Source organism: Mesoplodon bidens, assembly GCF_964165515.1.
Source record: "Mesoplodon bidens genome assembly, chromosome: 7".
Taxonomy (NCBI): Eukaryota; Metazoa; Chordata; class Mammalia; order Artiodactyla; family Ziphiidae; genus Mesoplodon; species Mesoplodon bidens.
In genome coordinates, this window is record NC_138164.1 from 54,596,450 (window position 1) to 54,620,971 (window position 24,522).

At 39.2% G+C, this 24,522-nt stretch overlaps 1 protein-coding gene across 1 annotated transcript in view; it reads right to left on the bottom strand.

Moving 5' to 3' along the window:
• SWAP70 (switching B cell complex subunit SWAP70) overlaps positions 1 to 24,522 on the bottom strand; it is an 84,732-nt gene that overhangs the window by 25,515 nt on the left and 34,695 nt on the right. The window contains exon 3 of the mRNA XM_081238635.1: positions 17,369 to 17,542. Coding sequence (XP_081094761.1) covers positions 17,369 to 17,542 — 174 coding nt within the window. The remainder of the gene's footprint in view (positions 1 to 17,368; positions 17,543 to 24,522) is intronic.

Consider the following 24,522-nt stretch of genomic DNA (forward strand, 5'->3'; position numbering starts at 1 on the left):
AGGGATACATAGAGAATGAAAGTGAGGTGACGGAAGAAGATATTCCATGCAAATGGAAATCAAGAGAAAGCTGGAGTAGCAATACTCATATCAGATAAAATAGACTTTAAAAAAGAATGTTAAAAGAGACAAGGAAGGACACCACATAATGATCAAGGGATCAATCCAAGAAGAAAATATAACAACTATAAATACAAATGCACCCAACACAGGAGGACCTCAATACATAAGGCAAATGCTAACAGCAACAAAAGAGGAAATCGACAGTAACACAATAATAGTAGGGGACTTTAACATCACACTTACACTAATGGGCAGATCAAGCAGACAGAAAATTAATAAGGAAACACAAGCTTTAAATGACACAACAGACCAGATAGATTTAATTGATATTTATAGGACATTCCATCCAAAAACAACATATTACACTTTCTTCTCAACTGCACATGGAACACTCTCCAGGATAGATCACATCTTGGGTCACAAATCAAGCCTCAGTAAAATTAAGAAAATTGAAATCATATCAAGCATCTTTTCTGATGACAGTGCTATGCGATGAGAAATCAATTACAGGGGAAAAAAATGTAAAAAACACAAACACGTGGAGGCTAAACAATAAGCTACTAAATAGTCAAGAGATCACTGAAGAAATCAAAGAGGAAATCAAAAAATACCTAGAGACAAATGACAACAAAAACACGATGATCCAAAACCTATGGGATGCAGCAAAAGCAGTTCTAAGAGAGTAGTTTACAGCAATACAATTCTACCTCAAGAAACAAGAAAAATCTCAAATAAACAACCTAACCTTACACTAAAGGAACTAGAGAAAGAAGAACAAACAAAACCCGAAGTTAGTAGAAGGAAAGAAACCATAAAGATCAGATCAGAAATAAATGAAATAGAAAAAAAGAAACAATAGCAAAGATCGATAAAACTAAAAGCTGGTTCTTTGAGAAGATAAACAAAATTGATAAACCATTAGCCAGACTCATCAAGAAAAAGAGGGAGAGGACACAACTCAATAAAATTAGAAATGAAAAAGGAGAAGTTACAACAGACACTGCAGAAATACAAAGCATCCTAAGAGGCTACTACAAGCAACTCTATGCCAATAAAATGCACAACCTGGAAGAAATGGACAAATTCTTAGAAAGGTACAACCTTCCAAGACTGAACCAGGAAAAAACAGAAAATATGAACAGACCAATCACAAGTAATGAAATCAAAACTGTGATTAAAAATCTTCCAACAAACAAAAGTCCAGGACCAGATGGCTTCACAGGTGAATTCTATCAAACATTTAGAGAAGAGGTAACACCCATCCTTCTCAAACTCTTCCAAAAAATTGCAGAGGAAGGAACACTCCCAAACTCATTCTATGAGGCCACCATCACCCTGATACCAAAACCAGACAAAGGTACTACAAAACAAGAAAATTACAGACCAATATCACTGATGAATATCGATGCAAAAAGCCTCAACAAAATACTAGCAAACAGAATCCAACAGCACGTTAAAGGATCATACACCACGATCAAGTGGGATTTATCCCAGGGATGCAAGGATTCTTCAATATACGCAAATCAATCAATGTGATATACCATATTAACAAACTGAAGAATAAAAACCATATGATCATCTCAATAGATGCAGAAAAAGCTTTTGACAATATTCAACACCCATTTATGATTAAAAACTCTGCAGAAAGTGGGCATAGAGAGAAACTACCTCAACATAATAAAGGCCAAACCCACAGCAAACATCATTCTCAATGGTGAAAAACTGAAAGCATTTCCTCTAAGATCAGGAACAAGACAAGGATGTCCACTCTCACCACTATTATTCAACATAGTGTTGGAAGTCCTAGCCACAGCAATCAGAGAAGAAAAAGAAATAAAAGGAATACAAATTGGAAAAGAAGAAGTAAAACTGTCACTGTGTGCAGATGACATGATACTATACATAGAGAATCCTAAAGATGCCACCAGAAAACTTCTAGAGCTAATCAATGAATGTAGTAAAGTTTCAGGATACAAAATTAATGCACAGAAATCTCTTGCATTCCTATACACTTACAATGAAAGATAAGAAAGAGAAATTAAGAAAACAATCCCATTCATCATTGCAACAAAAAGAATGAAATACCTAGGAATAAACCTACCTAAGGAGGTAAAAGACCTGTACTCAGAAACCTATAAGACATTGATGAAAGAAATCAAAGATGACACAAACAGATGGAGAAATATACCATGTTCTTGAACTGGAAGAATCAATACTGTGAAAATGACTATACTACCCAAAGCAATCTTAAGATTCAATGCAATCCCTATCAAAGTACCAATGGCATTTTTTACAGAACTAGAACAAAAAAAATCTTAAAATTTATATGGAGACACAAAAGACCCCAAATAGCCAAAGCAGTCTTGAGGGAAAAAAAAGGAGCTGGAAGAATCAGACTCCCTGACTTCAGACTATACTACAAAGCTACAGTAATCAAGACAATATGGTACTGGCACAAAACAAAAATATAGATCAATGGAACAGGATAGAAAGCCCAGAGATAAACCCAGGCACCTATGGTCAACTAATCTATGATTAAGGAGGCAAGGATATACAATGGAGAAAAGACAGTCTCTTCAATAAGTGGTGCTGGGAAAACTGGACAGCTACATGTAAAAGAATGAAATTAGAACATTCCCTAACACCATACACAAAAATAAACTCAAAATGGATTAAAGACCTAAATGTATGACTGGACACTATAAAACTCTTAGAGGATAACACAGGAGGAACACTCTTTGACATAAATCACAGCAAGATCTTTTTTGACCAACCTCCTAGTAATGGAAATAAAAACAAAAATAAACAAATGGGACCTAATGAAACTTAAAAGCTTTTGCACAGCAAAGGAAACTATAAACAAGACGAAAAGACAACACGCAGAATGGGAGAAAATACTTGCAAACGAATCAAAAGACAAAGGATTAATCTCCAAAATATATAAACAGCTCATGCAGCTCAATATTAAAAAAACAAACAACCCAATCCAAAAATGGGTGGAAGACCTAAACAGACATTTCTCTAAAGAAGACATACAGATGGCTAAGAAACACATGAAAAGCTGCTCAACATCACTAATTATTAGAGAAATGCAAATCAAAAGCTACAATGAGGTATCACCTCACACCACTTAGAATGGGCATCATCAGAAAATCTACAAACAGCAAATGCTGGAGAGGGTGTGGAGAAAAGGGAACCCTCTTGCACTGTTGGTGGGAACGTAAATTGATATAGCCACTATGGAGAACAGTATGGAGGTTCCTTAAAAAACTACAAATAGAACTACCATATGACCCAGCAATCCCACTACTGGGCATATACCCTGAGAAAGCCATAATTCAAAAAGAGTCATGTACCAAAATGTTCATTGCAGCTCTATTTACAATAGCCTGGACATGGAAACAACCTAAGTGTCCATCTTCGGATGAATGGATAAAGAAGATGTGGCACATATATACAATGGAATATTACTCAGCCATAAAAAGAAACGAAATTGAGCTATTTGTAATGAGGTGGATAGACCTAGAGTCTGTCATACAGAGTGAAGTAAGTCAGAAAGAGAAAGACAAATACCGTATTCTAACACATATATGTCGAATTTAAGAAAAAAAAAATGTCATGAAGAACCTAGGGGTAAAACAGGAAAAAAGACACAGACCTACTTGAGAATGGACTTGAGGATATGGGGAGGAGGAAGGGTAAGCTGTGACAAAGCAAGAGAGAGGCATGGACATATATACACTATCAAACGTAAGGTAGATAGCTAGTGGGAAGCAGCCACATAGCACAGGGAGATCAGATCGGTGCTTTGTGACCGCCTGGAGGGGTGGGATAGGGAGGCTGGGAGGGAGGGAGATGCAAGAGGGAAGGGATATGGGAACAGATGTATATGTATAACTGATTCACTTTGTTATACAGCAGAAACTAACACACCATTGTGAAGCAGTTATACTCAATAAAGTTGTAAAAATATATATATATATTAAAAAAACAAACAACCCAATCAAAAAATGGGCAGAAGACCTAAACAGACATTTCTCCAAAGAAGACATACAGATGGCCAAGAAACACATGAAAAGCTGCTCAACATCACTAATTATTAGAGAAATGCAAATCAAAAACTACAATGAGGTATCACCTCACACCGGTTAGAATGGGCATCATCAGAAAATCTACAAACAGCAAATGCTGGAGAGGGTGTGGAGAAAAGGGAACCCTCTTGCACTGTTGGTGGGAATGTAAATTGATACAGCCACTGTGTAAAACAATATGGAGGTTCCTTAAAACACTAAAAATAGAATTACTGTATGACCCAGCAATCCCACTCCTGGGCATACACCCAGGGAAAACCATAATTTAAAAAGACACAGGGAAGGGAGGAACCAAGATGGCAGAGTAGAAGGACGTGCTCTCACTCCCTCTTGCGAGAACACCAGAATCACAAGTAGCTGCTGGACAGTCATTGACAGGAAGACACTGGAACTCACCAAAAAAGATACCCCACATCCAAAGACAAAGGAGAAGCCACAATGAGATGGTAGGAGGGGCACAATCACAGTAAAATCAAATCCCATAACTGGTGGGTGGGTGAATCACAGACTGGAGAACACTTATACCACAGAAGTCCACCCACTGGAGTGAAGGTTCTGAACCCCATGTCAGGCTTCCCAACGTGGGGGTCCGGCAACGGGAGGAGGAATTCCTAGAGAATTAGACTTTGAAGCCTAGTGGGAACTGATTGCAGGACTTCAAGAGGACTGGGGGAAACAGAGACTCCACTCTTGGAGGGCACACACAAAGTAGTGTGCACATCAGGACCCAGGGGAAGGAGGAGTGACCCCAGGGGAGACTGAACCAGACCTACCTGCTAGTGGTGGAGGGTCTCCTGCAGAGGCGGGGGGTGGCTCTGTTTCACCGTGGGGAGAAGGACACTGGCAGCAGAAGTTCTGGGAAGTACTCCTTGGCGTGAGCCCTCCCAGAGTCTGCCATTAGCCCCACCAAAGAGCCCAGGCAGCCTCCAGTGTTGGGTTGCCTCAGGCGAAACAACCAACAGGGATGGAAGCAGGCCCCACCCATCAACAGTCAAGTGGATTAAACTTTTACTGTGCTCTGCCCACCAGAGCAACAGTCAGCTCTACCCACTACCAGTCACTCCCAACAAGCCTCTTAGATAGCCTCATCCATCAGAGGGCAGACAGCAGAAGCAAGAAGAACTACAATCCTGCAGCCTCTGGAACAAAAACCACACTCACAGAAAGATAGACAAGATGAAAAGGGAGAGGGCTATATACCAGATGAAGGAACAAGATAAAACCCCAGAGAAACAACTAACTGAAGGCAACCTTCCAGAAAAAGAATTCTGAATAATGATAGTGAAGATGATCCAGGACCTCAGAAAAAGAATGGAGGCAATGATCGAGAAGATGCAAGAAATGTTTAACAAAGACCTAGAAGAATTAAAGAACAAACAAACAGAGATGAACAATACAGTAACTGAAATGAAAACTACACTAGAAGGAATCAATAGCAGAATAACTGAGGCAGAAGAACGGATAAGTGACCTGGAAGACAGAATGGTGGAATTCACTGCTGTGGAACAGACTAAAGAAAAAAGAATGAAAACAAATGAAGACAGCCTAAGCCTCTGGGAAAACATTAAATGCAACAACATTCACATTACAGGGGTTCCAAAAGGAGAAGAGAGAGAGAGAGGACCTGAGAAAATATTTGAAGAGATAACAGTCGAAAACTTCCCTAACATGGGAAAGGAAAGAGCCACCCAAGTCCAGGAAGCACAGAGAGTCCCAGGCAGGATAAACCCAAGGAGAAACACATCGAGACACATAGTAATCAAATTAGCAAAAATTAAAGACAAAGAAAAATTATTGAAAGCAGCAAGGGAAAAACGACAAATAACATACAAGGGAACTCCCATAAGGGTAACAGCTGATTTCTCAGCAGAAACTCTGCAAGCCAGAAGGGAGTGGCGTGATATACTTAAAATGATGAAAGGGAAGAACCTACAATCAAGATTACTCTACCAGGCAAGGATCTCATTCAGATTTGATGGAGAAATCAAAAGCTTTACAGACAAGCAAATGTACCACCAAACCAGCTCTACAACAAATGCTAAAGGAACTTCTCTAAGTGGGAAACACAAGAGAAGAAAACGACCTACAAAAACAAACCCAAAACAATTAAGAAAATGGTCATAGGAACATACATATCGATAATTACCTTAAACGTGAATGGATTAAATGCTCCAACAGAAAGACACAGGCTTGCTGAATGGATACAAAAACAATACCCATGTATATGCTGTCTACAAGAGACCCACTTCAGACCTAGGGACACATACAGACTGAAAGTGAGGGGATGGAAAAAGATATTCCATGCAAATGGAAATGAAAAGAAAGCTGGAGTAGTTATACTCATATCAGATAAAATAGATTTTAAAATAAAGATGTTACAAGAGACAAGAAAGGACACTACATAATGATCAAGGGATCAATCCAAGAAGAAGATATAACAATTATAAATATATATGCACCCAACATAGGAGCACCTCAATACATAAGGCAACTGCTAACAGCTCTAAAAGAGGAAATCGACAGTAACACAATAACAGTGGGGGACTTTAACACCTCACTTACACCAATGGACAGATCATCCAAAATGAAAATAAATAAGGAAACAGAAGTTTTAAATGACACAGTAGACCAGATAGATTTAATTGATCTTTATAGGACATTCCATCCAAAAACAGCAGATTACACTTTCTTCTCAAGTGCACACGGAACATTCTCCAGGATAGATCACATCGTGGGTCACAAAACAAGCCTCAGTAAATTTATGAAAACTGAAATCATATCAATCATCTTTTCTGACCACAACGCTATGAGATTAGAAATCAATTACAGGGAAAAAAATGTAAAAAACACAAACACATGCAGGCTAACAATACGTTACTAAATAACCAAAAGATAACTGAAGAAATCAAAGAGGAAATCAAAAAATACCTAGAGACAAATGATAATGAAAACATGATGATCCAAAACCTATGGGATGCAGCAAAAGCAGTTTTAAGAGGAAAGTTTATAGCTATACAAGCCTACCTCAAGAAACAAGAAAAATCTCAAGTAAACAACACAACAACAAATCACAGCAAGGTCTTTTTTGATCTACCTCCTAGATTAATGGAAATAAAAACAAAAATAAACAAATGGGACCTAATGAAACAAAAGCTTTTGCACAGCAAAGGAAACTATAAACAAGACGAAAAGACAACCCTCAGAATGGGAGAAAATATTTGCAAACGAATCAACAGACAAAGGATTATTCTCCAAAATATATAAACAGCTCATGCAGCTCAATATTAAAGAAACAAACAACCCAATCCAAAAATGGGCAGAAAAGCTGCTCAACATCACTAATTATTAGAGAAATGCAAATCAAAACTACAATGAGGTATCAGCTTACACCAGTTAGAATGGGCATCATCAGAAAATCTACAAACAACAAATGCTGGAGAGGGTGTGGAGAAAAGGGAACCCTCTTGAACTGTTGTTGGGAATGTAAATTGATACAGCCACTATGGAAAACAGTACGGAGGTTCCTTAAAAAACTAAAAATAGAATTACCATATGATCCAGCAATCCCACTACTGGGTATATACCCAGAGAAAACCATAATTCTAAAAGACACATGCACCCCAATATTCATTGCAGCACTATTTACAATAGTCAGGTCATGGAAGCAACCTAAATGCCCATCAACAGACGAATGGATAAAGAAGATGTGGCATGTATGTACAATGGAATATTACTCAGCCATAAAAAGGAACGAAATTGAGTCATTTGTTGAGACGTGGACAGGTCTAGAGACTGTCATACAGAGTGAAGTAAGTCAGAAAGAGAAAAACAAATATCGTATATTAACGCATGTATGTGAAACCTAGAAAAATGTTACAGATGAGCCAGTTTGCAGGGCAGAAGTTGAGACACAGATGTAGAGAACAGACGTATGGACACCAAGGGGGGAAAACTGCAGTGGGGTGGGGATGGTGGTGTGCTGAATTGGGTGATTGGGATTGACATGTATACACTGATGTGTATAAAACTGATGACTAATAAGAACTTGCAGTATAAAAAAACAAACAAAACAACTAATACAAAACTTTTTTTGGGTTATTTGTATGGAAGTATGTTAATATAAATGTTTCAGACATTACATGAAATTTCTAAAAATCTTATATGTTCTGGTATAATGTTATAAGTCATAATTCTAGTTATTACTTTAAAATGTATATCTCAGAAATAACTAAATTTCCTTGTCGATTGCATTATTATGAACTTTCATCAAATCTTTAACCGTGGTCATTTTTAAATCTTTTGTCATTTACAGACAGTTCTGGGTGTACTCTGATGCTTTTGCAAATTTGTTCCTATAAAAGGGTTTCATCTTCAAGGAATTCATTTAAAAGACTCTGAGAAGTACAGGTTTCTGGTAACTGACTATACTGCTGAACTGAATTAATAAGCATTTTCAGAACTCTAATGGAAAACTGATGAATTCATAAAAGTGCTAACAAAAGATCAAGATGAAAAAAAAATTAATTACATGGGACTGAGTGAACTGATGAGGATGATTATAATTTTTGTGACTTTCTGTTTCAATAAACAAACAAACAAACAAAAAAAGACACATGCACCCCAATGTTCATTGCAGCACTATTTACAATAGCCAGGTCATGCAAGCATTCTAAATGCCCATTCACAGACAAATGGGTAAAGAAGATGTGGTACATATATACAATGGAATATGACTCAGCCATAAAAAGGAACGAAATTGGGTCACTTGTAGAGACGTGGACGGACCTAGAGACTGTCCTACAGAGAGAAGTAAGTCAGAAAGAGAAAAACAAATATCGTATATTAACGCATATATGTGGAATCTAGAAAAATGGTACAGATGAACCAGTTTGCAAGGCAGAAACAGAAACACAGATGTAGAGAACAAACACATGGACACCAAGGGGGGGAAAGTGGGGGGGTGGGGGGGATTAACTGGGAGATTGGGATTGACATGTATACACAAATATGTATAAAATAGATAACTAATAAGAACCTGTTGTATAAACAATAAATTAAATTTTTAAAAAACAGAAAAAATAAAATAAAATTACATTTAAGAAAGCATTTATGAAATAATATTAAGTGAGGAAGAATGCAAAATTAAATTTACCCATGATCTCCACTGCACAAAGGTTATATAAATATTTTGAAAAATACTAGAGCAAAATATTAGAGCCTAATTTGTTACAGATAGGATTGTGAATTAATTTTTTCTTTCTCTTCTTTGCACTTCCAACAATTTGATTATAATGTCGTTTGTGAAATAACATACTTTAACAGAAAAAGACTGCCAACAATAGGAAAAACATGTTTGCAAAGAAATATACATTCGCAAAGTATCACAAAGTCAAAAAATATCAAGAGTTCTATTGTAATTTGATGAGATATTATAAGCTCCTCTTGTATGCAGATTATCTAATACCCTAAATCTAGCATACAGTAGGTATTCAACAAATGTTTACTTGCTGGAGAAAAACACACTTAGGTCTTTCCTTTCTCTTGCTGAAGATGTATCATCTGCTCTTTAGCTTATCAGATATGATTTTCTTGGTTTTAAACAGAAGTAATAGGGATAGGCAGTGGAAAAGAGAAAAAGAAAATTATTAAGCAGAAAAGAAAGGGAAAAGGGAAGGAGAGAACAGCACAGAAAAGAGAAGAAGGAAAAAAGCTTAAAGGCAATAAGACACAAGAGAGAAAAAGTCAATTATATAAATAATTGACCAAAGTAAAATAACTTAGAGGTGTTATCATGCACAGATATTCAATCTCCCTAAGGCAGCAAAACGAGGGCCCATGCTGCCTGATCACAACTTGGGATAAAGGTTGTACAGGCACTACTAGAAGTTTTAGTAGTGAGGCCATGGGTGTCGCCACATGCATGGACAGGATAACAAAAAGTGGGCATGACAAGTCAAGAAACAGCTTTAGCTTTTCCTCACCTACCACTGTGAATGAACCCGTGCCCCTCACGCTCTGAGCTTCAATTCCTCATGTATATTGGAATGTCTTTAACATTGTTTCCTGTTAGCAGCAAACTCAGCTCTAGAAGCAGCTTCCCAGATTCATCCTGAACCTTTCTGAAGGTGTCCTCCCCCAACCCTCCAGAGTTTGTCATCAGCACCCAGCATCTGCTCTGCATTCCCAGTGACTGTTCCAGGCAACTAATCTAGATTCATTTCCTATTGGCTTTCAATACAGTCATATACTTATCATAACCAAATATCTTAAGGACCTCTTCGTTCATTATATTGGGCCAAGGAGAGACAAACATTCCCATTCTCAGTAACTATTCAATGATACTAAATAATAAATCACGTACTGCCATGTTAGTCTGAGTGAACTGCACCAATTCTAAGAGCTCATTCAGTTTCAGGAAGCAGCTTACTTCCTCCTCCCAAGGCAAGTTGCACCAAAAATAACAAAGAATAAACTTTCAAGCTGCATGTGATTTCTGAGGCCTCTGGCTCCAAAGTTTATTTGTTAGAAGTTGTTTCCCTGTAATCATTGAAGAGGGCCTTTATTAACTTAATAACAATTCAGATTTTATTTCTTAATAAAGGATCTCTTAAAACTATTTCAGGTTTAATATTTACTTGCAAGAAGGCAATTCTTCCAAATAAGCGACAAACATCCTGTTTTGTTCTTGGCTCTGTGGGAAATGAATACTAATGTAAAAACTATACTTTACAGACACACATTTCCAGGAATATCATTTGACAAAAATTATAGAACCATCTCAAATGAGGACATGCAATTTCTTGACTTTTGGTACTAAGTCACTTTCACTTAATTTATTCAATATTCTTGATATTGATTGATATTCTGGGTGATGGGAAACTGAGTCAAAAGCAAACTTACCCCACTTATGTTATTCATGTAACTACCACTGTTACTTATATCTCATATAGTATTAATCGAAGCTGGAGAATTAAATCTTAACTTAAAAATATTTTGGACTTAAAATGCAAACCATCATTATGGTAAATGACTTATTGGAAACATAAAAATTACTTTAAATTTATAAAGCCTAAAAACTGTTTGTAATAATACAAATCAAACTCATTCATGACAAATTAAGACATTATACTTCAAATTTTATTCTTAAATGTACATTTTCACACTTAATTTTATTAAAATCTGTAAATCTAAAACTCATTCAAAATATAGTTTTTTTAACGCTATTAAAGTACTTAGGAAGGAAACAAAATCTAACAGAGAATGGGCACCTTAAGAAATGACTCTACTGTTTCTCATAAACTGTGAAACCTTGAATTTGCAGTGCTTGGCAAAGGCCAGGAGATGTGCTAGGAGCTCAATAAATACAAGGCCATATTTTAAACCTTAGGAGGCCAGTTCAGCAGCCAGACAAAGCAGTTCCACTTAAATCTGTATTAATGATCCCTTCTTTCCCCCCACAAGTACTCCTGACCACAGAGGAATAATCTGTAAAACTAACTCTATTTCTACTTCTGATTAGAAGAATGCTGAGAGAGCTAAGGACACCGAAACAACAGAGTTAAGTCCAAACAATGACATGACAAGGTATACTACTTGACTATCCTGACAAGTCAAAAAGAGGCCATTCCCTTCTCAAATAAGATTAACTTGTTTAAGAGAGGACGAAGACATTCCTGTCAGCCTGCAAAGAGGAAGGCAAGCAAGCAGTGAAGTCTTGGCTGGGCTCTGGGTGCATAAAAATAAAGTCATGGCCCACATCAAGTCTTATGTAGGTCCCAGTTTTTCGGGCCACCTAGAGCAGAAATCTTTTTTTTTTTAAATAAATTTATTTATTTATTTATTTATTTTTGGCTGCGTTGGGTTTTCGTTGCTGCGTGCGGGCTTTCTTTAGTTGCGGCAAGCAGGGGCTACTCTTCGTTGCGGTGCACGGGCTTCTCATTGCGGTGGCTTTTCTTGTGGCGCACGGGCTCTAGGTGCGCGGGCTTCAGTAGTTGTGGCATGTGGGTTCTAGAGCGCAGACTCAGTAGTCGTGGGGCACGCGCTTGGTTGCTCCGCGGCATGTGGGATCTTCCCGCACCAGGGCTCGAACCCGTGCCCCCTGCCTTGGTAGGCGGATTCTTAACCACTGCGCCACCAGGGAAGTCCCGAGCATAAATCTTTTGAGTGTCATAGGCAGAGCAGTCAGGAAGCTGATGCTGACTGGCTCCCTCCACAGCCTGTGACTCAGTGATAATCTAAAGCTAATGACAAGTCCTCCACATCAAGTAAGAACTGCTTTGAGGAATACGGTAAATCTCCTTACAAACTAATTTCTAATTCTGAAATCAGGACAAAGCCACTTTCAAGTCCACTGTGAATATTTTAGGGATCTAAAGATCACGGGTAAGAGACCCACCCCATCTCCAGTTCTAAAGAAAATGCAAATAAATTTACAACACTAAGTATAACTACAAAATGTCTTAAAAGACAATACTGGAGATTTATTAGCACAGTTGTTCCAAGCAGCAGCTAGGTTTTTTTTTTGTTTGTTTTTTTGAAAGATTTCCTTATAGTCACTGTTGTAATATAGTTTTTTTTAACATCTTTATTGGAATATAATTGCTTTACAATGTTGTGTTAGTTTCTGCTGTATAACAAAGGGAATCAGCTATATGTATACATATAATCCCATATTCCCTCCCTCTTGCGTCTCCCTCCCACTCTCCCTAAGCAGCAGCTAAGTTTTAAAAATACCATTAGAATATCTTTTTCTACATCTATCAACATTCTAGTCCCTTCTATATGTTTCTGTATTAAGAAAATTTTTCTGGACAAAAATTCCATAGCATGTTTTATTTTATTTTATTTTATTTTATTTATTTATTTTTTTGGCGATACGCGGGCCTCTCACTGTTGTGGCCTCTCCCATTGCGGAGCACAGGCTCCGGACGCGCAGGCTCAGCGGCCATGGCTCACGGGCCCAGCCACTCTGCGGCATGTGGGATCTTCCCAGACCAGGGCACGAACCCGTGTCCCCTGCGTTGGCAGGCGGACTCTCAACCACTGCACCACCAGGGAAGCCCAGCATGTTTTATTTTTTATTTCCCCTTCCACATACATGCACAATTACATTATTATTATTATTAAGCACTAAGAAATTGTCCCCACCGCTACAGTGAAACTGCCTTCTCCTTGCTTACCAATGACCACCTAATTGTTAAATCCAAGGGCAACTTCTCCTTGACCTTCTCCTTGATAATGAAGTGGTCTTCATTATCCTCTAATTTTTCTATAGAATCTAATGCTAGGAGCTACTTTTCTGCTTCTTAGAACTTTTTCTTTCTTTGGCACCCATGACTCAACACTCTTCCAGTTCTCCACCAACCTCACAGACTATCCAATTCTGCTTCCTTTACCAAATCTTTACCCCCTCCTGCTACAGAAATGGGCCCAAGGTTCTGTCTTCAGCCCTCGCTTCTCCCACTATTGTCTCTTCCTCCCTGATCTAACCTACTCCCATGGCTTCCCTGTCTCTGTCTCCAGCCCTGGCCTCTCACAGCTCTAAACGTACTCTTTCAGTTCAAACAGGACAGCTCCACAAGGATGATCCACTCAAAATGCCAAATGTACCAAACCCATCATCATACATCATATCCCCAATTTGTTCATCACCCTGTCATTCATTCATACACACACACACACACACACACACACACACAATTTAGTGAGCATTTATCATGGAGCCAGACATTAAGTTAAATGCTTCATATACATCAACTATCAGTCCTCACAAGAGTCCAGTGAAGGAAGTAGTGATCCCCATTTTCCAGATGGGGAAACCCAAACAGGGAGATTAAGTAATCTGTTCACAGTCACAGAACTAAAAAGTGGTCAGGGCTTCCCTGGTGGTGCAGTGGTTGAGAGTCCGCCTGCCGATGCAGGGGACACGGGTTCGTGCCCCGGTCCAGGAATATCCCACATGCCGCGGAGTGGCTGGGCCCGTGAGCCATGGCCGCTGAGCCTGCGCGTCCGGAGCCTGTGCTCCGCAATGGGAGAGGCCACGACAGTGAGAGGCCCGCGTACCGCAAAAAAAAAAAAAAAAAAAAAAAAAAGTGGTCAAGTATGGATTTAAACCAGGCAGTCTGATTTGAAAGACCATGCTTTAAACAAGTATACTATATTACCTCCTAGTCGCCCAGACCTGAAACTAGTCTCTATCTCTGTACAGCCATCACGTTCTAGTTAGAAAGGGCATGTGTCATTCTTTTTGACTGCCCAGCACCTAACCCCCTTCTTATGTCTGGGGAATTCCCAATATGGAAGCTAAAAACACAACTGGACACTTTCCAGGCCTCCTTTGTAGCTAGCTCATGGCATGTGACCTAGGTCATAACAGTTAGATGCATCATGCCCTGCCTGTGATTGAGAAATAGGCACAGAAAACTCTCATGGTAGCAAGAACAGTTACTTGAAGGAAGATTTGAGTTCCTGGACAGCACCCAGTGTGCAGGGCCAGAGGTGTTCCATGGTACAAGTACAACACGCATTTTCCCTGTGGTTTCTCACTGCATAGCCTCCACACCTGGTTTTTCAGCCATCATAGCCATTCTGTAAGCTACCCAACATCCTTTTTAAAGTTCCCTTTTTGGCTTAAATCAGTCAATCCAGCTGTTTCAAAGACTGGCAATTCAGTCAAGCTGGATACCTCACTCATCTCCAACACGCCCTTCCTTTCCTTTCCTGCCTCATATAACCTTGCCCACTGTTCCCTCCAACCGGAAGTCTTCTCCTCCTCTGCCTTCTCCATTAGTCAAAATTCTTCCGTCTTTTAAGGCCCAGCATAAATGCTACTTTCCCACTAAATATAATAGGTAACACTTAATGAGCACTTTCTAAGGGCCAAGCAGCCTTCTCATTTGATATTCACAAGAGCAGTTAGGAGACAGATACTAGCATTAGCCTTATTTTACAGTTGAGGAAACTGCAGCAAAAACTAATGAAGTAAATTGCCCAAGGTCACACAGCTAGTGAGCAGTGTTGAAGCCAGAATTCAAATCCAAGAAATCTGACTCCAGACTCCTGCTCTTAACCAAGGAACACCAAATTACAGCCCATGAGTCAAATCTACCCCAGCTGCCAAATCTGGCTCTCAGCCTGTTTTTATACACACTTGCTCCAAGAATGGTTTTTACATTTTTCAGCAGTTGGAGGGGGTAAAATCAAAAGAATAATAATATTTCATGGTCCATTAAAATTATATGAAACTCAAATTTCAACATCCATAAGTAAAAGTTTTATTAAAGCACAGGAACATATTGTCTTGTGGCTGCTTTCACGCTATTAACAGCAGAGTTGAGTAGCTATAACAGAGACAATATGGCCCAGGAAGCCCACAAAACCTCAAATATTTTCTGTCTGGCCCTTTACTGAAAAAGTTTAAGACCCTGCTTTTAACCACTACATTATACTGCCTCTCTTAAAAAGCCTTCCCTGATCCCCGACCTCCCTCAAGCTGGAATAAATCTTTCCCTTCTCTGTATTTGCATGGCATTTGCATCTCTCTTATAACAGGTAGTTTATTTTGCTTTGAACTACACTTGATTTTTTTCTCTTCCTTGAGCAGATTGCATATTCCTTGAAGGCAGGAAGTCATCTTTTTCACTTTGTATTCCTCTTATTGCCTCATTTACTGTTGCCAGTCGATAAATCCTTGCTGACTTGAAATAAAATATGGCAGTGTGAACTTTTAAACAGATTTTCCTAACATGAACATGAATCATACAAATAAATCACAGACTAGACTCATGCTGGCAGGATGGGTAATAATGGGCACCCTCAATCACTACTGGTAGGTATATAAATGGTACAGCCTTTCTGAAGGGCAATTCTGCTTCGTTCGTCTCGTACCCTGAAAGTGTGCATTTCTTAGGACTTAGAATTCCACTGCTGGAAATTTATCCTACAGAAATAAGCAGACTAGTGTGCAAAAATGTACGCAATAACATTAGTCATAGGAGCTAACATTTACTGAGTACATATCACGTGCCATGCACTGAGCTAAGTCATTTATTTTTTCCCCCTAGTCGCGATTTAATTATTTTTTTTAATTTTAGATTTTTTATTGAGGTAACATTGGTTCATAACATTATATAAGTTTCATGTATACAACACTGATTTCTAATTCTACATGCACTATAGTGTGCTCACCACCAAAAACTTAGTTTCCAAAAAGTTGACCCTCTTTATCCCTTTCACCCTTCCCACCCCTACTTCCCCTCTGGTAGCCATTGTTCTGTTCCCTGTATCTACATGTTTTTGTTTGGTTTGGTTTGTTCGATTATTTTGTTTGTTTGTTTATATTCCATATATGCATAAAATCATACAGTATTCCTCCTTCTCTGACTTATTTCACTTACTGAACTAAGTCCTTTAAATACAGAGCCTCACAACCCTTAGAATAAACATGTTTATGAGCCCCATTTTATAGATGAGGAAATTAAAACTCAAGAGGTTAAATCATTTGTCCAAGGTTAGGGGATTACAAATGACTTTTTTTAAGGGGAGGACTACAGTTGATTAATCTGCATATTATTAGTCTTTTCTAAATTTACTACTGTAATAAGCATGTATTACATGGATCATTTTTTAGGGCAGTAAGAGAGCACAGAATCCTTACTCCTGTATTCCCCCTGTCCCCCCCCATCCCCCCGCCCCTTGGAAGCTCAGGGAAAATAACCCAGAACAAAACAAGCAAATGTCCTTTTTCATTTACTTTAGAAAGTATGGTCTTAAAAAAGTCTCCATCCTTGACTTTGAAACAAGAATAGTTATTTCCTCACATAAATCAGCCTTGGGAACAACATTCTGGATCCTATGTGTTTCCCATATAGCATCACTCAGCCATTTCTTATGGTTTTGCCAATATGTAAGTAGACAGAAAATTATGTTGTGACTTGTACTGAATAAAGACTCTCTGAACATGAGGATGGATTTGTCTGTAATTATAGCAGTTTAGAGAGGAAGAGTCCCACCCTGTGTGCAAATCTCCATGGTTACTGCATGACCCTAAATCACTAAGTTTTGGACTTTTTTGGATCCAAGCTTTTTTGCCTCTGATCCAAAAACACTAGTACAGGATCTCCTTCCATATCTACACTGAAATAACACAAATACTTCCAAGTTAGATCTATTAAATGCTAAGATGGCCCTGTAAAACTTCCCAGAGCCACACTTACCTCTTCTGGCACAATAATTAGTGGGTACTTGTCCTCAGATAAAAAGTTGAAAATAACCCATACTTTAAATGCATCATCTTCTGTAATGAGCAGGAGACTCTTTGCGAGGTTTTTTTTGACACAGAGGGTCCAACACATCCTATTGAATTCAATCTTGTCAAAGTTGTCTTGGACCTAAAAAGGAACGAGGAAAAATTCCAATGAACCAGTCCAAAATAAGCAGCATGTAAACCAAGTAAAACAGAAAGACAAAGCCTACTACAGGCTTCTATTTTAATCAATCCAATTAACCAATAACCATTTCCTAAGTAGATGCTTAGGTACCACACTTTCAAAGACTCGATTAAGAATGTTATATTGAGGGACTTCCCTGGTGGTCCAGTGGGTAACACTCTGTGCTCCCAATGCAGGGGGCCCAGGTTCAATCCCTGGTCAGGGAACTAGATCCCACACGCAGGCCGCAACTAAACATGCCACAACGAAGATCCCACGAGCCACAACTAAGACCTGGCACAGCCAAAATAAATAAATATTAAGAAAAAAAAAAGAATGTTATATTGAGCCTGACACTGAAGCAACATCTGCCCATATCACTCAGTCGGCACATAAAATACTGGCTTGTCAAATAGTTTTTTTTTCATGTATAAACATTATCTTCTAAACAGATTACCAATCCTGATACAGAGAAGCTGAGAATGTCAATTACTCAGTATGAGCTACATGCAGATATCTCATCTTTACTTATATGGTCAAAGAAGATACTTTCTCTTGGGAAAAAGTGTTGAACTGAAATTCTAAAAAGACAGCTCTGCCACTCGGTCATTCAGTTATGCATTCAACATTCTCCCAGCGTCTACTATGAGACAAATACTATGCTACAAATTAAGGATATAAAGGTGAAGAAGAACTTGGCTGCTGCTCTTAGAATAGTCACAGTTTATTAGGAAAAACAGACATGCAAATAGACAAATTTTAACATAACACAGTATATAATTCAATAGTTTTTCGCTCATTCAACAGATAAAATTTAGATAGTAATTATTATCTGCCAGGGACAATGCAAAGATACTGAATATACTACTAGCCCATGTCTCCAAGGGATGTCAAGGCAATTACAATATAGTGTGATAAGTATTGGTAAGCAGAGGATTCTGTGGGAACACTGAGGAGCTAACCCAATCTTAAGAACTGGGGGAAGATTTGCAGAAAAAGTGACATAACAGAGCTGAGTCCTAAAGGACCACCAAGAGTCAAAACAATTTGAGAATGAGGTAAAGAGTGTTCCAGGTAGAACAGAATGTGAGAAAGCCCAGAGGCAGAAACAACCATGGTTAGTTTGGAAGAACTGCAGGAAGGTTAATGTGAATGGGGCACTTGGTACTAGAGGGCAGTATGAGTCAAGGCTCTTTATAAGTGCAAATAAGAGAAATGATCTTGAGTTCCTTTAAACAGATAAGGAATTTATTGGAAAAGCAATGGGTAACCTCAAAGATCCAACACAAGGGCTGAAAACTCCAGACTCTGAAACTAAGCCGTTACCAATCTAGGCTAGGCAGTCATAACTACAATTGAAACTACTCACGGTACCAGCGGGTGGAGACACGACTGCCAATATAACATGAGGCCATCACTGTTGCCACTGACCCAGTCCTTGATCCTCCGTGTCCCTCAATGCAGATTCAAAGTCCCACCAGGTCACATTCCTATGCCCTAGCTGCCAGGGAGCAGGGAAAATGAGGATCCAAACTTTTCAATATCTGAGATGTGAGATAGGTCCTGTCCTCCACCAAGACACTGTGGAATTTCCCAGACATAAGAAAAGAGTTGATACTGGTCAGATGAAAAAATGACAAATGACCACTGTATGGGGCACAGTGAAAGACGAGGCTAGAGAGGTAGGTGAAGACCAGATCATGAAGAGCCTTATAATTCACAGTAAGGAGTTAGGATTTATCTGTACTGAAAGAGAGGGAGGGGGCAACATATACAACCTGCATTTTAAAAGCCATATTGGGGACAATATGGAAAATGTACGGGAGGAGGCAGAGCAGGTGACAGGACAACATGAGCAAAGCATTTCTTTTTAGAGAAAGATGAATGAAGTGTTGTGTGTCATGTAAGGAAGAAGTCACTAGTTGGCTGCAGCAAGAAGTTTCTCTCATTCTCTGGCTAGAATCTGTCATTAGTAAACCAGTCCCCCACGAGTAAGAAGATATATCCTTTGTGCTCTGCCTTGAGCACCCTGTCTCAGTCTGACACCATTTCCCATGCCCCCATGGTACACAAATGACCCCATGAAGGGAATAATAACTGCTGCTTCTCTTTTTTCTTCTCTTCTGATTTCTTTTTTTTTTCTTTAAGACCATTTATTGAGGACTTAGCATGTGCTTGGCATTGTATATGCAGTTTGTTATTTAAACTTTGTATTGGCCCCATAAGGTTAAACACTCTCCCAATTTTACAGATCAGGAAACAGAGGTTTAGAAAAGTTGAGTACCGGGCTTCCCTGGTGGCGCAGTGGTTGAGAGCCCCCCTGCCGATGCAGGGAACATGGGTGCGTGCCCCGGTCTGGGAATATCCCACATGCCGCAGAGCGGCTGTGCCCGTGAGCCATGGCCACCGAGCCTGCGTGTCCAGAGCCTGTGCTCCGCAATGGGAGAGGCCACAGCAGTGAGAAGCCCACGTACCACAAAAAAATAATAATAATAAAATAAAATAAAATAATAAAAACAAGAGAAGTTGAGTACCAAGTTTACATGGCTAGTAAATATCAAAACCAGGGTTTAAAATCAAAGCTCAAATTCTGTCTCTTCTCTGTGCCAAAGTGCTTGTAGAATTCAGTAGATGGAGGACATCTATCTATGTGATGGAAGACATCTCTACAGGACTAGTTTGAAAGGCCACTACTATCAACTCTATCTACCCACACCCCTAGAAAGCACTAAGTGGAAGATATGCCACCAGGGAAAATGACATGTGCATGAAAGCATACAGTCTTACCCTGAGGAACAAGAAGCGATTCTATGTGTATCGTGAGGTGAATTACTGAGTTCCTGAGGGGGAGTGGCTAGATTTATGGCTAGAAAAGCAAACACAGACAAAAATCACAAAGAGCTTTATAGTTTTAAGAAATAGCCTATAGGAAACTCCCAAGTTTAGAGGAAAGAACGAGCAGGTCATCTGCAGCCCACATTAGTACTTTGCAGAAAAGACGGTATTTGAGGCAGACCTTGAAGTATATCGAAGAGTACAAGGAAAAGTACTCCAAAGGATAGGAAAGGAAATGCCATGAGCAAAGGCATGGCAGGAGCAGCACACCAACCATGTTTGGGGATGGCCACAGCATGAAGAGGACACAAGGGAGAAAGAAAGACAGGTGTTCAATTATGTGAATCTTCAACCTGCAGTTCTGGGAAGACATTTAGATGGAGGTGTCCAAAGACAATCGAGGAAGGAACTGTAACCTAACAGAAGAGGCAGATTTGTGAATCAACTGCATGTCGACAATGACTGAAGCCACAATGGTCAGCGAGATCACTGAGAGAAAACATAAAGTGAGAAAATAGATGGAATCAAAAACAGAACCTCAAGGGACTCACACATTTACAGGCGAGAGGAGGAAGAGGAATTATGATGACTAGAAGAACAGTCAAAATGGTAGGAGAACCACAAAGACATGAAAACTGAGTGAGGAAACAGTAAGAGGAAGGTTTGATCAACCCAGGAGTCTCCCTTTATCCACAAGGGATAAATTCCAAGACCCCAGTAGATGCCTGAAACCACAGGTAGTACTGAACCCTATATACACGTGTTTTTTCCTATACATATAAATCTATGATAAAGTTTAATTTATAAATTAGGTACAATAAGAGATTGACAACAATAATTAATAATAAAATAGAACAATTACAAACAATATGTCGTAATAAAAGTTATGTGAATGTGGTCTCTCTCCCTCTCAAAGTATCTTACTGTACAAAAAAAAATTTTTTTAATACATTTATTTATTTAATTTTGGCTGTGTTGGTTCTTCATTGCTGCGTGCAGGCTTTCTCTAGTTGCAGCAAGCGGGGTCTACTCTTCGTTGTGGTGCTCGGGCTTCTCACTGTGGTGGCTTCTCTTCTTGTGGAGCATGGACTCTAGGTGCGTGGGCTTCAGTAGTTGTGGCACGTGGGCTCAGTAGTTGTGGCACAAGGGCTTAGTTGCTCCGCGGCATGTGGGAGCTTCACGGACCAGGGATCGAACCCATGTCCCCTGCACTGGCAGGCGGATTCTTAACCACTGTACCAACAGGGAAGTCTCTTACTGTACAAATTTAATGCCTTTTCCATCTTTAAGCACTTATCATGTACTTGGCCATAACTTTTGCAGTTTGAGGTGCAACAAGAAAACTAGCAGAATTTCTTTTTCCTTCTTCACAATTTCATGGATAGAAGATTCGTTCTTACCAGAGATATCAGCAAACTCGGCATTGCAGGGGTTTTTTTCCTTATTAAGTATAGAAGCTTCACCTTTTCACTTAAAGGAAGCACTTTAAAGCTTCTCTTTGGCTATCTGAATTGCCAGCATCACCACTCTTGTGCTTTGGGGCCATTTTTAAGTAAAATAAGAGTTACTTGGGAATTCCCTGGCAGTCCAGTGGTTAGGACTTGGCACTTTCACTGCTGTGGCCCTGATTCAATCCCTGGTTGGGGAGCTAAAATCCTGCAAGGCTCGTGGCGCAACCGAAAAATAAAGAGTTACTTGAACACAAGGACTGCAATACCCCAACAGTTGATCTTATAACTCAGATAGCTATTAAGTGACTAATGGGTGGGATACACTGGACAAAGAGACAATTCATGTCCTGGTGTCCTAGGCAGGACAGGGCAGAGAGGCACAAAGTTTCATCACGCTACTCAGGACGGTGCACAATTTAAAATTTATGAATTCTTTATTTCTGGAATTTTCTATTTAATATTTTCAGACCACGGTTGACCACAGGTAACTGAAACCATGGAAAGAGAAACTATGGATAAGAAGGGGCTACTGCAGTGCCAAATGCTACAGAGAAATTAAGGAGGAGCCGTTCAAGAAAAGACTACTGGTTTTGCAATTCAGTGGTCACTAGTTAGTTACCTTCAAGATAGCCGAGAAGTCTGGATATAAGTCAGACTGCAATGGGATCAGAAACCAAGCAAATTCTCCATAAATTAGTTTTCCCAGGAAATAAATAGTGGCTTTTTGGTGCAAGTTCTCTGTGTCTTATTTAATTTTAATAAATTGTCTGTTTGGCTTATTACTTCTCTATATTCTAATCTACTATTCTTTAGTTTAATCATGATGAAAGGTAGAAGTATATCAAATGATGGCATTTATATCTTTAAAAAACGAAAATATCAGATCATATATGAAAAGTCCACAACTAACATCACACTCAGTGATGAGAAACTGAAGCTTTTCTCTTCTCTTAGAGAAGAGATGAGGAACAAGACAAGGATGCCCACTCTGACCACTTCTATTCAACACAGTTCAGAAAGACTCAGCCAGAGAGATTAGGCAAGAAAAAGAAATAAAAGGCATCCAAATTGGAAAGAAAGAAGCAAAATTATCTCTGTTTGCAGATAAAATGCTTTTTCTTACATAGAAAACTCTCGAGATTCCACCCAACAATTGGTTTATTAAAACTAATAAACCAATTCAGCAAACTTCCAGGATACAAAATCAACCCTCAAAAATCAGTTATGGGGCTTCCCTGGTGGCGCAGTGGTTGAGAGTCCGCCTGCCGATGCAGGGGATACGGGTTCGTGCCCCGGTCTGAGAGGATCCCACATGCTGCGGAGCGGCTGGGCCCGTGGGCCATGGCTGCTGAGCCTGCGCGTCCGGAGCCTGTGCTCCGCAACGGGAGAGGCCACAACAGTGAGAGGCCCGCGTATCGCAAAAAAAAAAAAAAAAAAAAAAACTCAGTTATGTTTCTATACGCTAACAATGACAATCAGAAAAGAAAATTCAGAAAACAATCCCATTTGCAATAGCATCAAAATGAATAAAATACTCAGGAATAAACTTAACCAAGGAGGCAAAAGACTTGTACATTGAAAACTACAAAACATTACTCAAAGAAATTAAAGACGACACAAATAAATAGAAAAACACTCTATGCTCATGGACTGGAAGACTTAATATTATTAAAATGTCTATACTATCGAAGGCAATTTACAGATTCAACACAATCCCTGTCAAAATCTCAAAGGCATTTTTTTTTTTTGCAGAAACAAAAAACATCATCCTAAAATTCATATGGAATCTCAAAGGTCCATGATAGTCAAAACAATCTTGAGATGGGACTTCCCTGGCAGTCCAGCAGTTAAGACTCTGCACTTCCAATGCAGGGGGTGTGGGTTCGATCCCTGTTTGGGGAACTATGATTCCATATGCCTTACGGCACAGCCAAAAAATTTAAAAAACAAAAAACAATCTTGAGAAGAACAAAGTTGGAGGCCTTATACTTCTTGATTTCAAAACCTATTACAAAGCTAATAGGTAATCAAAACAGTATGGTACTGGGGAATTCCCTGGCGGTCCAGTGGTTAGGACTCCACGCTTCCACTGCAGGAGGCATGGGTTTGATCCCTGGTCAGGGAACTAAGATCCCACAAGCCATGCGGCACAGCAAAAAAAAACCCAAAACAAAACAAAACAAAAAACAGTATGGTACTGGCATAAAAACAGACATATAGACCAATAGAATAGAACAGGGAGCCCAGAAATAAACCCTAATGTATACTGTCAAGTGAGCTTTAAGAAGGGTGCCAAGACCACACAATGAGGAAAGGACCATCTCTTCAAGAAGTGGTATTGGTAAAACTGAATATCCACATGCAATAGAATGAAGATGGACCCTTATCTTACACCATGTTCAGAAATTAAGTCCAAAACGGAGTAAAGATCTAAATGTAAGACCTAAAAGTATAAAACTCCAAGAAGAAAATATAGGGGAAAAGCTTCATGACATTGGAATGGGCAATGATTTCTTGGGTATGATTCTAAAAGCACAGGCAACAAAAGCAAAAACAGACAAAACTACATCAAACTTAAAAACTCCTGCACACAAAGGAAACAATCAACAGTGTGGAACATGGGTGAAACAGTCCTTGCCATCCCAGAACTTACAC